The sequence below is a fragment of the Passer domesticus genome, chromosome 17 (assembly GCF_036417665.1).
Source record: "Passer domesticus isolate bPasDom1 chromosome 17, bPasDom1.hap1, whole genome shotgun sequence".
NCBI classification, from domain to species: domain Eukaryota; kingdom Metazoa; phylum Chordata; class Aves; order Passeriformes; family Passeridae; genus Passer; species Passer domesticus.
The window spans coordinates 11,061,333-11,073,504 of record NC_087490.1 but is presented as its reverse complement, the minus strand read 5'-3'; the positions used below and the strand labels follow the sequence as shown (position 1 = coordinate 11,073,504).

Below are 12,172 nucleotides of genomic sequence, written 5' to 3'. Positions count from 1 at the left end.
CTTAACTACAAATTGACAGCAACAGGTTTGCTTCTTACACATCCCTTAAGTCTCCTGATGCACAAATTTGATGTGGCACAAGCAGTGTATTACCTCACCTTTTCAGAAATCACCTTCAGAACTCTGCCAAGTATTCACTAGGGAGTTCTGCTCTACACCTCACTTTTCCCTCTGTAAAACACAGAAAAAAATGAGTTACACTTTAAAGGGTGTATATGAACCTGGTAATAAAAAAATCTTTCAACACTGGCATGTGTAGATGTTGAAATGTTCTGCTTAATCAACCTTATCAAGTACTTGCTGATAAAGGAGGGTTTATCAAGAGCTCTGGGCCTACGAAATGTTGTGAAAAACCTGAACTACGTGACAAAGGGTTACCTCGGTCAGTTTTAATTAGAAGAGAGGGTGGATGTTCTCACCGGTCTGGATCACATGTTCTGTCCAGTCTGGACAGGTGTAGGTTAGATGTTTACGCATTTTAGGACGGGGGACTACAGAATAAAGAGGCTGAGGCACAGCTTTGTGTTTTGTTCTGAGGGACGTGTTAGGGGGACACCCCATCCTGTCGGCTCTGGAGAGCGCAGAGGCTCCAGTACGGGGCTGAGGGGCACCAACCCACCGGAAACTACGGATTCCCGTCAGCTGCCCTCGGGCTGAGCTGCTCACCCGGGGGCTCGGGCCGGGGTCTCTGCCGGGGTCTCTGCCGGGGGCTCGGGCTCAGCTCGGGCTCAGCTCGGGCTCAGCGCCCTCAGGGACCGCGGCCCTCCCCGCGTGGCGCCCCCTGGCGGCGGGCGGCGCACCGGGGCACAGCGCCCGCCCGGGCTGAGCCTCGAGGCTGCCGGGAAGCGGCGGCGCGCGGCGGGGCGGGGCCGAGGGCGGGGCCCGGCGGCGCGGGCCAATGGGACGCGGCGGGGCGGGCCCGGGGCGGGGCGCGCAGGCTCGCGGGGCGCGCGGCGGGCGCGGCCCCGGGGCGGCAGAGCCGCGCTGCCGCCATGGGGTGTTAGCGCGGCCGGGCCCGCTCCGCCGGAAAGAGCCGCCAGCGCCCGCCGGCCCCGCTCCGCCTCGCCTCGCTCTGCTCCGCTCCGCCGCCCCGAGCCCATGAGCCTGAACGAGCACTCGATGCAGGCGCTGTCCTGGCGGAAGCTCTACCTGAGCCGAGCCAAGCTGAAAGCCTCCAGCCGCACCTCCGCGCTGCTCTCCGGCTTCGCCATGGTGAGCGCCCGGCCCGGCCCGGCGGGCGGGGGGTGGCTCGGGGCCGGGAGCGCTTCTGCTTCTCCCTCCGGAGCCCGCTGCGGTGAGGCCGGGGGGCCGGGCCCAGGCGGCGTGCGGCACCGGGGCGGCGGGGAGCGGGGCGAGCGCTGCTGCTGCTACCGCCCCGGAGCGCCCGGCCCGCCCGGGCAGCGCTCCCGGCAGCGCGCTTCGGTAGCTCGTTTGTCTTGGAGCGCTTCGTGGCGCGAGTTCAGAGCTGCCTCTCGGCTTTTCTCTCCGGCAGACAGTGCAGGATTCGTTGGATTGTTCGGTGTTTTCCCCGTGGAGGATGCTCGGGCGGCAGCCGTGGGCAGCTCCGCTGGGTGCGGGTGCCGCGCACGGAGCCCCCAGCGCTGCCCGGCTCGCTGGGTTTCCATCCCGCTCCTCCCAGACCGCTCGCCGGGAGCAGCGAGGGCGAGGGCAGCTGTTGCGCTGCAGCTGCTTTTAAATAAACCAAGAAATGCAGCCGATTAAAGTTTGTGGTGCCGCTCAAGCTCATCCATCCTCAGTGTTTGCAGTTGCGAGGTTTCTAGTTTTTATTTAAAGAAAACTTGAATGTTACTTGGTTTGGAGTTTTGTGCGTGGTTTAGAAACGTTTTTTGATTCCTGTGTGTTTTCTTTCGAGTTTGATATGAAGCGCAGTCTGGTGACCCGAATTATGTCATATATGGAAGTTCCATATAATTTGAAATACAGTAACTCACAGACTTCCTCATCTGCCCAGACATCTGACAGGCAAAGCTGCAAACTCTGCCCTCGGCCCCTTTATGCAGCTGTTAAAAATCCTTCACGGTTTATAATTTCGCAATTTCACTCTTCTGACTCGCTTTATTTTGATTTATTTTTTGCCCCGCTTTTAACAAACTGAGTATTTTCAGCCGTTGAACCCGCTCCTTTCCAGAGCCATTGTTCCAATGATGCTGTTGGAAAACACAGCAGCCTCCTGACGGTCAAATAAATGTCAGTGTCCTCCTTCAGTGGCTAAAAACAGAGCGCGGCTCTGGGAGGCGGCGGAGCGCTGCCCGGTGACTGACAGGCGGCTCTGTTCTGTTCGTGGCTCCGCTCGCTCCTCCTGGGGTATCGCATCCGGCTCAGCTCACACGCCGCTTCTCATCATGAGTGTTCCTTGCTGAGCACCCGTTCTGCCTCTCAGAGCAGTTTGTGGCTGCTTGAGTCAGCCCTTTACATTGAGAGAGAACCTAGGAAAAAATGTCGTTTCTTGGGGTTTATAAATTTTCTAAGGGAGGTTGCATCTCAGTGTAAATGCTGTTGTTTTAAGGTTGTACTTAACGTTTTGAATTCCTTGGTTCTTCTCTAAATATATGGTACATGGACTCAAAATCCGTGGATGTATGAAGCTTCTATTTGTTTCTTAATTCTCTAGAATTCTAGGGGTTCAGTCTCCTGCTGTTGAAAACTGCTGCTTTTGAATTTGTTGCTAGGTTATTTCAGGAAAAAGCCACTTAGTTCCAATTGAGAAAATCTCTAATTGCCATGAATGTTACATATGAACGTTCATATTTAAGTTTTTCCAAAGAAAAAAATCCACTTTTTTTTTTTCTTCCTTTAACAAGTTCAGCATGGAAATCCACCCATATTCTCTTTGCTTTTGCAGTGACAGACCTAGTCCTAGTCCTCTAGCTGAGACTTCCTAATCTTGGTTCAGAGGAGCTGAGTTAACTTTCAAGTATTTTTAGATGTCTCTTAAAAACTTTGCTGATCTTTCAGAGTTGTTCCTCTCCTTGAAAAGCTGGGCTGTTCTGTCACGCCTGTGCATTGTTTACTGGCTGCAGTTCTTTGGCACCTGATACTCGAACCAAACGCTGCTGAAGTACATTCTAGTCTTGGATCAGAGCTGGCAACAGCGATGAAGGGTCATTGTTCCTCTCTTTTCCTTATCAGGCAAGGAAGAAAGAGCTGAAGTGACAGATCCAGGACCACCCAGTGAATTGATGGGAATTGTCAGGAGTGGAAAGCGCTGGTTTCCATGCCAGCCCCAGTGATCCTTGCTCTTTGATTAAAGAGTGGTTGCATCCTCTAGTAGAAGCTGAGTTTGTCCCCGTTGGACTGCCCCTTTTCATGGACTATTTTTATGTCTAGCTGCAGCCATTTTGCAGAGTTGATTCCCTCAGGATTGATGTTCCCTGGTGGAACGAGGCATGCCAAAGGCAAGGCATTGCTCGGGTCAGTGAGGTGGAGTATGAAACACTCAGCCAGGTTTCAAACCCTGAAGTGTTATGTTTCCTCAGAGAAGATTAAAAACCTGTTTTACAGTTAGTTTTGTTTCAGAGCTCCACATCAGGATTTGCTGTTGTGTGTGAGCTTCAGAAACAGTTGCAGGGACTGGTGGTGGCAACTGATGTGAGAGCTGAGCTTGCCCCAGTAAACCTGAGCATTTCCTTCACTCAGGTTTCCATGGATGCTATCACCAGTGCCATATGTCTGAAGGAAAATCTGTGAAGTTTATAACCTCATTTAGTACACTTTTCCAATTTATGGAGCCAGCTAGTAGTATCAATCCCCCAAATTGTTAGAGAAAAAAATTATAGATTGTAGGGGATGTGTAGTGCATTAAAGAATGGAGGATTCATTCCGTACTCTGGTGGGGGCATCAGATATTTCTCACTTCTGTATTTTAGCCCAGATATTGTTGCATGATCTTCCCTCTCATGCTTGGCTTTATCTGTTTTTATTTTTTACAGTGAATAGACTGCTGTCAGGTTATTTTTGTCTGAACAATTATTCTCACTCGTTGGCATCATTTTGTCACCAGGGATGCATAACACAGTAGCATGACAATTTTACAATATGGGAGTCAGAAACCATAGGAAAGTTGTTAAATGCCACCAGAAGACTCTACGTATCCTGCCACCAATTAACAGCTTTGTGGAAAGAACTGAGTCAGAACTGTGGGTCTGAATTGTACACTGTGGTTGGCTTCCTTACATGTAGGATTCAGAAGTTGATATTTACCAGCCAGCTGTTTTCTTTTAAATACCTCTAGTGGTCCAAGCTGGCTGGCCTTTGTCTAGATGGGATATGTATGCTTCAAATATTGAATATCATCAAAGAACTTGCAAACAAACAATTCTTGCCTTTGAAATATGGCCAGTGTGGTCTCCTGAAGACAGCTTCAGTTATGTTCTGCAGAAGACTGACTGCAGAGATAAATATTTATGAAATTGATTTCCATAATAACTGTTGGTGCTGAGGTAAGGTTAGGTGGGACCTGCCTGGGGCCACTGGTGTCAGCTGTACAGATGTCTTTGTCTAGTAAAGGTCACTTGGATGTTCTAAATACCAAAACAATCTCTGTAGAAGTTTTTAAGTGGTATTTAGCTGGGTTGCTGGCGGAATAGCATTAGACAGTGGCATTTTGTAACCTGCAGGAGAGAGTTACAGGCCCAGTTTTGTGGCTTCTGCTTCCACTTAGCCTCCTGTAATGCTGCTGCACTTACAGGTTACAGCTGTGCTGGAGAATCTTCCCCCCACGCAAAAAGTTTCTTCTATTTCAGTCACGAAAGGAAAGTTTTGTGCCTCCTTTAGCATCCCTGTCTCAGTTATTGAGAGCAAGGCAGGCAGTGTGGGGTGTTTGGGCTCCTGCTGTTCTGTCTTGGAGCAGCTGTGGGTGGCTGCTGTAGTTTGGAGGATGTAAAGAGGATACTGAGCCTCTGGATAATCTGAACTTGTACTTACTGAATGGATTTGTTGTAAGTTACACTGTGTAGAAGGGTATTACCTCCTCAAGATGCATTTGCTCCAGTCACATGGGTATTGCCTTTTCATGTTTCCTGGCAAAATAAAATGAGATCCTGTATTTGTATTCCAGTGTCAGCATCAGCAAATATTAATGTGTTTTGCCATTCTGCAGCAAACAATAATCTGCAGAGTGAAAATCCTGGACTAATGGATGAATGATGCTTAGTTTCCCTTCTGTATGAAACCAGTAAATAAGATCATTATTTTGACTTATCTGTTTTTAATTTCCGGTGAGTTATTCTGGCTCATACAGAGCCTCTGTATGAGTTGTTTATAACTCTTTATGAATGGTGCAGACAGTCTGTGAGAGCCTGGCTCTGTGCCTCTGTCTCTGGAGTGAATTGTACTGTCAGGAAAACAGGGAGCCAGCCAGAGGAGCTGATTCCCAGTGATGCTCTGACACTCAGCTCATTATTGAGTTTCCTCTGTGGTCCCACCCTTAGACAAGCAGTGATGGATGGGCCCTCAAAAATGCAGTTGTGATGTTTGAACAACACCGCTTTCTTTTTAGCCATTCCTGATGTGCTAGACTGTACAAGATGCAGTCCCAGTACAGGGTTATATTCCCACCAACCTGAGCTCAGAGACATCTTTGTGGGGAAGGGGAGGAGAGGAAGTAAATAATAAATAATAGCTCATAAATAATACAGATTTACTTGAGATAAAGCATTTTGTTTCCTTTTCTCTACAGCACTGTCTACTGATCTGAAAAAGATGTAAGCCTCTGATTTTAATTTATGAGCAGGGGCTTTATTTAAGCCTCTCTGGTCTAATAAGACATGGGAGCCTTATGAATAAGTAAGTGAAATAAACTTGGTCAGTATACTGAACTTAAAAAAAGTTGAAGTGCAGATTTTTCTGGAGGGCAAGTTGTTAAATTTCCATTCCTTTACAATATGATTGTAATCAGGCTGCTGTGACTTTAAAATCCAGGACTGTTGAAGGCTTAACGCAGTTATCTTCTAAAAACATCTGAATTCCCACCATTTTTAGGCTTATGAGAGCTTCAGGCTTGTGTCCTAATGTCACGAGTCCTTTAGTTTTGTCAAGAAGCTGCACTTCAGATGCACAGCTTTGTCAAGAGCCGTAGTAAATCTGTCAGTCATATCTGTAGGATGATCTGAAGTTAAAGTTAGCTCTTCTTTGAAGCAGGGATTAGCCCAGATGACCCCTTGAGGTGTCTTCCAGCCCACGTTACACTGCGCTTACGCAGCAAGGAAGGGCACTTGCAGCACGGCAGCTGCACGGTCAGATCATGCAGCAAGTGTTCAGAGGGGCTCTGAGAGTGGTGGAGGATAAAGTGCTAAAAGTGTTGTATTGGAAAGTGCAGCCACTGACGACAGCTCCTGCCCTGAGCAGCTCTTCTGAGCGAGCAGAGCAGGAACATATCCTGCCTGGAACGTTGGCATGTACCTGTGAGTTCAGGCTTTGTATGAATGTGGATCATATCAGGTGACCTCATCAGGGCCCTGTTCTTGCAGGTATTACTTTACAAGAGCAGTTGTGATCTGGTTATTTTGAAATTGCAGCATGAGCAAAGGAGGGAAGAACTTCTGACACTTTGTGTCTCTGTTAGAAAACAGGCACAGGCCCTCATGGTGAAAAATGAAACTTTTTGTTTTAGGTGCCTGGCTCAAGCTTGGTCCAGGAAGGAAACTCAGAGCTGAAAAGAGTTGGCAGTTTTTCTGCTAGTTTACATTGAAAGAGTTCCCAAATTAGCTTTGCTGAGAGTTTGAGGAGACAGAAAACATGAACTGATTTTTTCCTTAGGCTGGGGTTACTCTGCCAGACGTGAACACAAGGAGCTCAAAATCAGATGCTTGATATCATTAGTATGGAGGCGTTGATAAATGGAAATATAAAATGTCTTCAATGTTGGGCAAACTAAACACAATCAGTTCTTAAAATAAAATAACGTCTTCATCTCGTGAAGCTCTTTCATGCCATGTTTATGTTATCATACTAAGAACTAGGATAAAGGATTAAAGTGCCTTGTCATGCTGGATGGCTTTGCATCTAGGCACAGCAGAAGACTTACAAAAAAATCTTTAAGTATGAAAATGAATCCTCAGTGGTGAAGGATTGCAATTGTTCTGTGAAAAATGCAGAAAGCCCAACATCCCACGAGTACATTGCGACTTAACAAGTAATCCTGCAGAAGAGAGACCTGACAAGCAAATGTTTATCCTCTCAATCATGAAGTTTCCCACAGCTGAAAAGTGGTATTTTTAAATCCTTGAGCAAAGACTGTATATGCATTAATATAATTTCTTGTTTAGTTTCTCAGAGCACTGGGAAACTGCTTGCTAGTTGGCTAGGTTATTAGGCTCATGACAATAAAAGCTTTCAATAAAGGAATTAAACAACTGGCAAATGGCCTCGAATGCCTGTTGAAACATGTCTGAGCAAAGCTCTGGGGTGCCTTAATGTATTGGGTGCATTGGTGATTAAGGGTTCTGTGTCCTGGAACATGCGTAAGGAGATGGGATCCAGGACAGCTTGGCTCAGCCCTTGCAAATAGTGAGGGTTGAATGCTCCTGTTGCTTTTGCAGCTTTGAGCCCTGGTTTCCATGCCTCCCTGCACCTGTATTACCCATGAATCTTTCTTCCTATCAGCTTGATGTGCTTGTATTTCAGATTACTGTCAGGTTTTTTTTCCTCTGCATTTTACCTGTATTTTGACTGTTTAATGAGTTCCTTTGAGAAAGAGCACTGAACGTAGAGACCTTTGTGCATTATTCCCTCTTTGGAACTATCCTTTGTCTGAAAGGCAAATTTATCAGGAAAGATCATTTCAGGAGAGCTGTTGGGATTAATGTCACTCATCAATTGCACATATGCACAAAACCACCTGGCAGTTTTAAAACCAGCTAAAAGGCATTCTAATTAATTTTATTTGTCAGAATTATTCCATCTGGTTTTATGAGTTTCCTAGGACTGTTATTTAATCTGATTTTTTTACTCCTTAGGCACAGGCATGCTTGGAGATCTTAAGGTTACAAGAAGGTCATGGCTGCATGTGGTAATGGAGGGCTGGAACATCTTCATGAGTAGCCTCATCTTTGGGGAGCAGTGATGTCTGGAAGCACTGTGTTATCTTTTCTGGAGATGTTGTCTTTCCTCCAGCCTCCAACAGGCTTGATCAGCTGCCACGAGCATTGTGGCATTTTGAATCTGTGTTCCAGAGTCTGCTTAAATACTTGAGTGAAAGAATATAGCTGAGAGCCCCATGGAAAGGAGATCTTTCTCATGAAAAATTTCTGCACTTTAGAACTTAAACCCAAATAGCCAAGGAGAAAGGACCACCGAGGTTGTTTCAGGCAGTCCCCTGCCTTCGCAGCCTTTCACAGATACTTCAAAAGACTTCATAAGTAAAGATCAAAAGCTGTGCCTTCAATATAACACAAAAGAAGAAATATTTAACTTAAGGAGTCCAAGTCATAAGGGTCAGCTGTTTTGCTGGCCTGAGCTGGAGGTGGCAGGGTGGTTGTGGGTCTGCTCTACAACAGAGCAGTAAGTGTGAAAACAGTGGCCTTTGCTTGATAGCTCATTAGGTCCTAAATTTGGACCTAATGAAGAGGGTGCAGATTGACATGAAGAGAAATGTAAGGGACTTTACTTTGTTTGGATCAGATGATCTTCCAGAAACATGGTGTAAACTTTGAATAACCTATAGTCAAATAATATAAGATGTAGGTAACTGCATCTCCCTCTCCCTTCCCTTTCAGGTGGCTATGGTGGAAGTTCAGCTTGACCCAGACCACGACTATCCTCAGGGGCTCTTGATTGCCTTCAGTGCCTGCACTACTGTGCTTGTTGCAGTTCACCTTTTTGCACTCATGATAAGTACCTGCATCCTTCCAAACATAGAGGCTGTTAGCAATGTGCATAACCTCAACTCTGTCAAGGAATCTCCCCACGAGCGCATGCACCGGCACATTGAGCTCGCCTGGGCGTTCTCCACTGTCATTGGGACTTTGCTCTTTCTTGCAGAAGTGGTGTTACTGTGCTGGGTGAAGTTCCTTCCTTTAAAGAAGAAAACTGACAGCACCCCGCAGAGCAACAGTTCCACCATCACATCAGGACAGGCAGCAGCCATTGCATCGACGTCCATTATGGTGCCCTTTGGGTTGATTTTCATTGTGTTTGCAGTCCACTTCTACCGGTCCCTGGTGAGCCACAAAACAGACAGGCAATTTCAGGAACTCAATGAACTCGCTGAATTTGCGCGGCTCCAGGATCAGCTGGATCACAGAGGTGATGCTGTCACTTCGGCTGTCACCAATTTTGTGTAAACCTGTGCTTAAGAAAATAAACCCACTATTCTGCTTCTGCCTTATGGTGACTCCCTGTGGATGAACTGGTTGAACTGCTGATTACCGTTTAAAGAATAATTATAAATATTGTTCTGACCCTTTAGGGAGGGAAAAAAAATCTTCCTTTCATACAAGTTTTGCTATCTGAAGGAATGGATGGTGGGGTGTGACAGCACTGTGTGCATCCCTCCTCCTGTGAACACTGTCTCGCATCTTTCTCGTTAATGCTGAATGGTGGCTGTATAAATACATGGAAAATAACATTGTACATTTGGGTATTTGTTAGGAATGGGTAGAGGAGTTGTGGATTTTTTTTCTCTGTTTATCTGATGTTGGCATTTACTAGAAGATACTGCTTGTCCTATCCATATTGCATGGCATGATACAAATTACTTGGGACATGCAGCAATTAGCGCTCGCTTTCAGTGCTAGCGCTGCTCTCCCTGGAAAGCCTGACAGATGGTAGGAGTGAAAGCTTTCCCAGCACTTTCCCCAGTATGTTTTGCTGCCAAGTAATTATTACTTTGCTGATTTCTCCAGTGCCTTTTTCCCGTGGCACTTACACATTTTGTAACTTGCTAAACACCCAGGACTAGACTTACTGCGATGTGGTGTGGCCACAGGAGTAGGAATGAGACTTGACTTTTCTCTTCCATGGAAGAAAATAAAAGCAATAACTGTTTTAAAGTTCTCATGAGCTGGCACATATTATCTGGAGAGATAGATTTGCCTGTTTCTCTTTTAAGAATCCTTTTTTTAAAAAGAAGGAACTAGATGGAAATTATCACTGGATTTTTTTTTTGCTTGAAAATCAGAACCACTGCTGTTTTTTTCCAAGCCAAAGTAGTAATTATTTTATACTTTTATATTGAAAATATATTTTTAATAAATCCTCAGAAGCAAGCAGCAAAAGGTGCTTTCTCTGTGTTGGATTCCCAAGTAATTAGCTATGCCTTGGTCTTCCTTGTTTAAAAAAGTGTTCTCCTTGCTGAAGTGTTGTATTTAATAACTCATTATACATTTTTGCTTCCAAAGGATCTGGAAGACAACTTTTCTTGATGTATATTTATTTATGAAAGTAGGTTATTTGTAATTAATACTGCTGCTTTCTTTCAGACACCTCTGTGACAGCAAGGCTACTGTGTTGTTCATTTCCTCTGAGCAAAAACCTCCATTTGGTCTCCTAGATAGGAGGTTTGGCCAAGAAAGATTCCAGCAGTTGTCCTGGGCTGCTTCAGTAATTCTGGCTATGTCTAGGAGTTGAATTTTTTGGAGCACAGTTCTTCTGTAGAGTAGCTTTGGGCTTAAATGAGTAAAAGCTGCTTTTTGAACACAAACTGAGACAAGTTTCAAGCCAAAGGAAAAAAAAAAAAACCAAACTAGCTATCACTAGTCATAGCTATCCCTGTGGAATAGAAACCTGGGATTTTGCCATGAGGCAGGAGGGACTGTGACAGTCCAGGGAGCTGTGCCTGACACCTGGGCTGAACGTGGTCTCTCACACCAAGCTCCATCTCAGGTTATTCCAGCCTACCTGCAGTCTGCACCAAGTGCCTCTGGAATTCAGGTGCAGAGTGTGGTCACTGCTGAAGCAGATGGGAACTGACCTCTCCTGTCAGCAGCACTGCAGTGCAAAGTGTTGACAAGGTCACCTGTGGTGCCTTTGTATTCTAAAAACATGACTATAAAAAAAGAACAAAACAACCTGCTGGTCTCTTTGTTTTTTTCAGCAGCAGTTGTGGTTCACAAGCAGCAAACAGCTTTCCACTTGGTGTTTTCACCTGTGAAGTCCTGGCATACAGAGGCCAAACTGGATTTTCTCAGCTCTGCCATTACATGCTTCAAATATATTCTGTTCCTGATGTAAATCTGATGGTGAGGATTGTAACTACAGACTCACAGGTGTTTGTTCACGGAGCACTGGAAGCATTGCTTTAGTAAAGGCAATAAGGAAGCAGCATTCCAAACCACAAAATGTTGGTAGTAGGCACAAAATGTATTTTCCTATCCAAGACAGAACTTTACCAGTTCTGTTTTGGGGAAGCAGGCCCCTAAAATCTCCCACTAAAGGAAGAAAACCTGACCTGGTATTCACACCAGAGCAATTGATTGGAAGGGTGTGGTCAGGTGTAAAAGTTTTACTTCTGTCTGTAAATTTTGTATTTAGAAGTTATATGGTTTTGAATGGAAGTCCAGAAGATCAATTTTCTGAGTTTATTTTGTAAAATTTCTTGCTGTTCTGAATAAGTAGCAGAATTTTTCTTTGATTTGTGGATCTTTTACAAAGTGACTAAGAAGTGTGGATTTTCTTGTTTCTGACACACAGAATTAGAAGCTAGTGAGACATGGTTATTTTTAGTTTTCTCAAGCTGGTAGGTCTGAGCTAATGGCACTGTTATTACAGCTAATTTTCTGACTATTTTCTGCACTTTAAGCCATGATATCAAGTATGTTTTTGTCATTTTCAACCTGTGGAAATGGTCATGAAAGTTACTCCCTGGGTATCTTTGTCACTGTGTACCCAGGCAGTAACCAGACACAAACACATGGATCTAAACATTGAGTGCACTTAAAATTTTTTATCCCTTATTTATACTAACGGTGTTAGGCATTTACCTCAATAATTTTAAACATTGGTTATTGTATATCACTTATTTGGGTATAAAATACTTTCATGAAATAAAATATACTCAATTGTTGTGGATTATTTTTTTTCTAGAGGCCTAAAATATACTTATTAACTGAAACATGACCTGTTGTAACTTCAAAAGGCATTTGGGGTCACAGGTATGTATTGGGCTGTGTTTGGGCAGAGTGGAAGACACAATTACTTGATTGTATTTTTCTAT

At 45.0% G+C, this 12,172-nt stretch overlaps 2 protein-coding genes across 2 annotated transcripts in view; one reads left to right on the top strand and one right to left on the bottom strand.

Moving 5' to 3' along the window:
- Window positions 1–396, bottom strand: part of KDM2B (lysine demethylase 2B) — a 110,980-nt gene extending 110,584 nt beyond the window's left edge. Inside the window, exons 1-2 of the mRNA XM_064392504.1 lie at window positions 379–396; window positions 99–171 (exon numbers count right to left, since the gene is read on the bottom strand). The gene's annotated coding sequence lies outside the window, so the exon portion shown is untranslated. The remainder of the gene's footprint in view (window positions 1–98; window positions 172–378) is intronic.
- Window positions 397–944: 548 nt separating this feature from the next.
- LOC135282602 (calcium release-activated calcium channel protein 1) lies at window positions 945–12,027 on the top strand. Its single transcript, XM_064392532.1, has 2 exons — window positions 945–1,212; window positions 8,736–12,027. The coding sequence occupies exons 1-2, from the start codon at window positions 1,099–1,101 to the stop codon at window positions 9,300–9,302; spliced, it is 681 nt and encodes a 226-aa protein (XP_064248602.1). The 5' UTR covers window positions 945–1,098; the 3' UTR covers window positions 9,303–12,027.
- The last annotated feature ends 145 nt before the right edge of the window (window positions 12,028–12,172 follow it).

What these genes read in the sequence shown, in the direction of transcription:
- LOC135282602 (XM_064392532.1), top strand. Translation starts at nt 1,099, where the DNA reads ATGAGCCTGAACGAGCACTCGATGCAGGCGCTGTCCTGGCGGAAGCTC. An exon ending in TGCTCTCCGGCTTCGCCATG is followed by an intron (nt 1,213 to 8,735) that starts GTGAGCGCCCGG and finishes CTTCCCTTTCAG; the next exon opens with GTGGCTATGGTGGAAGTTCA.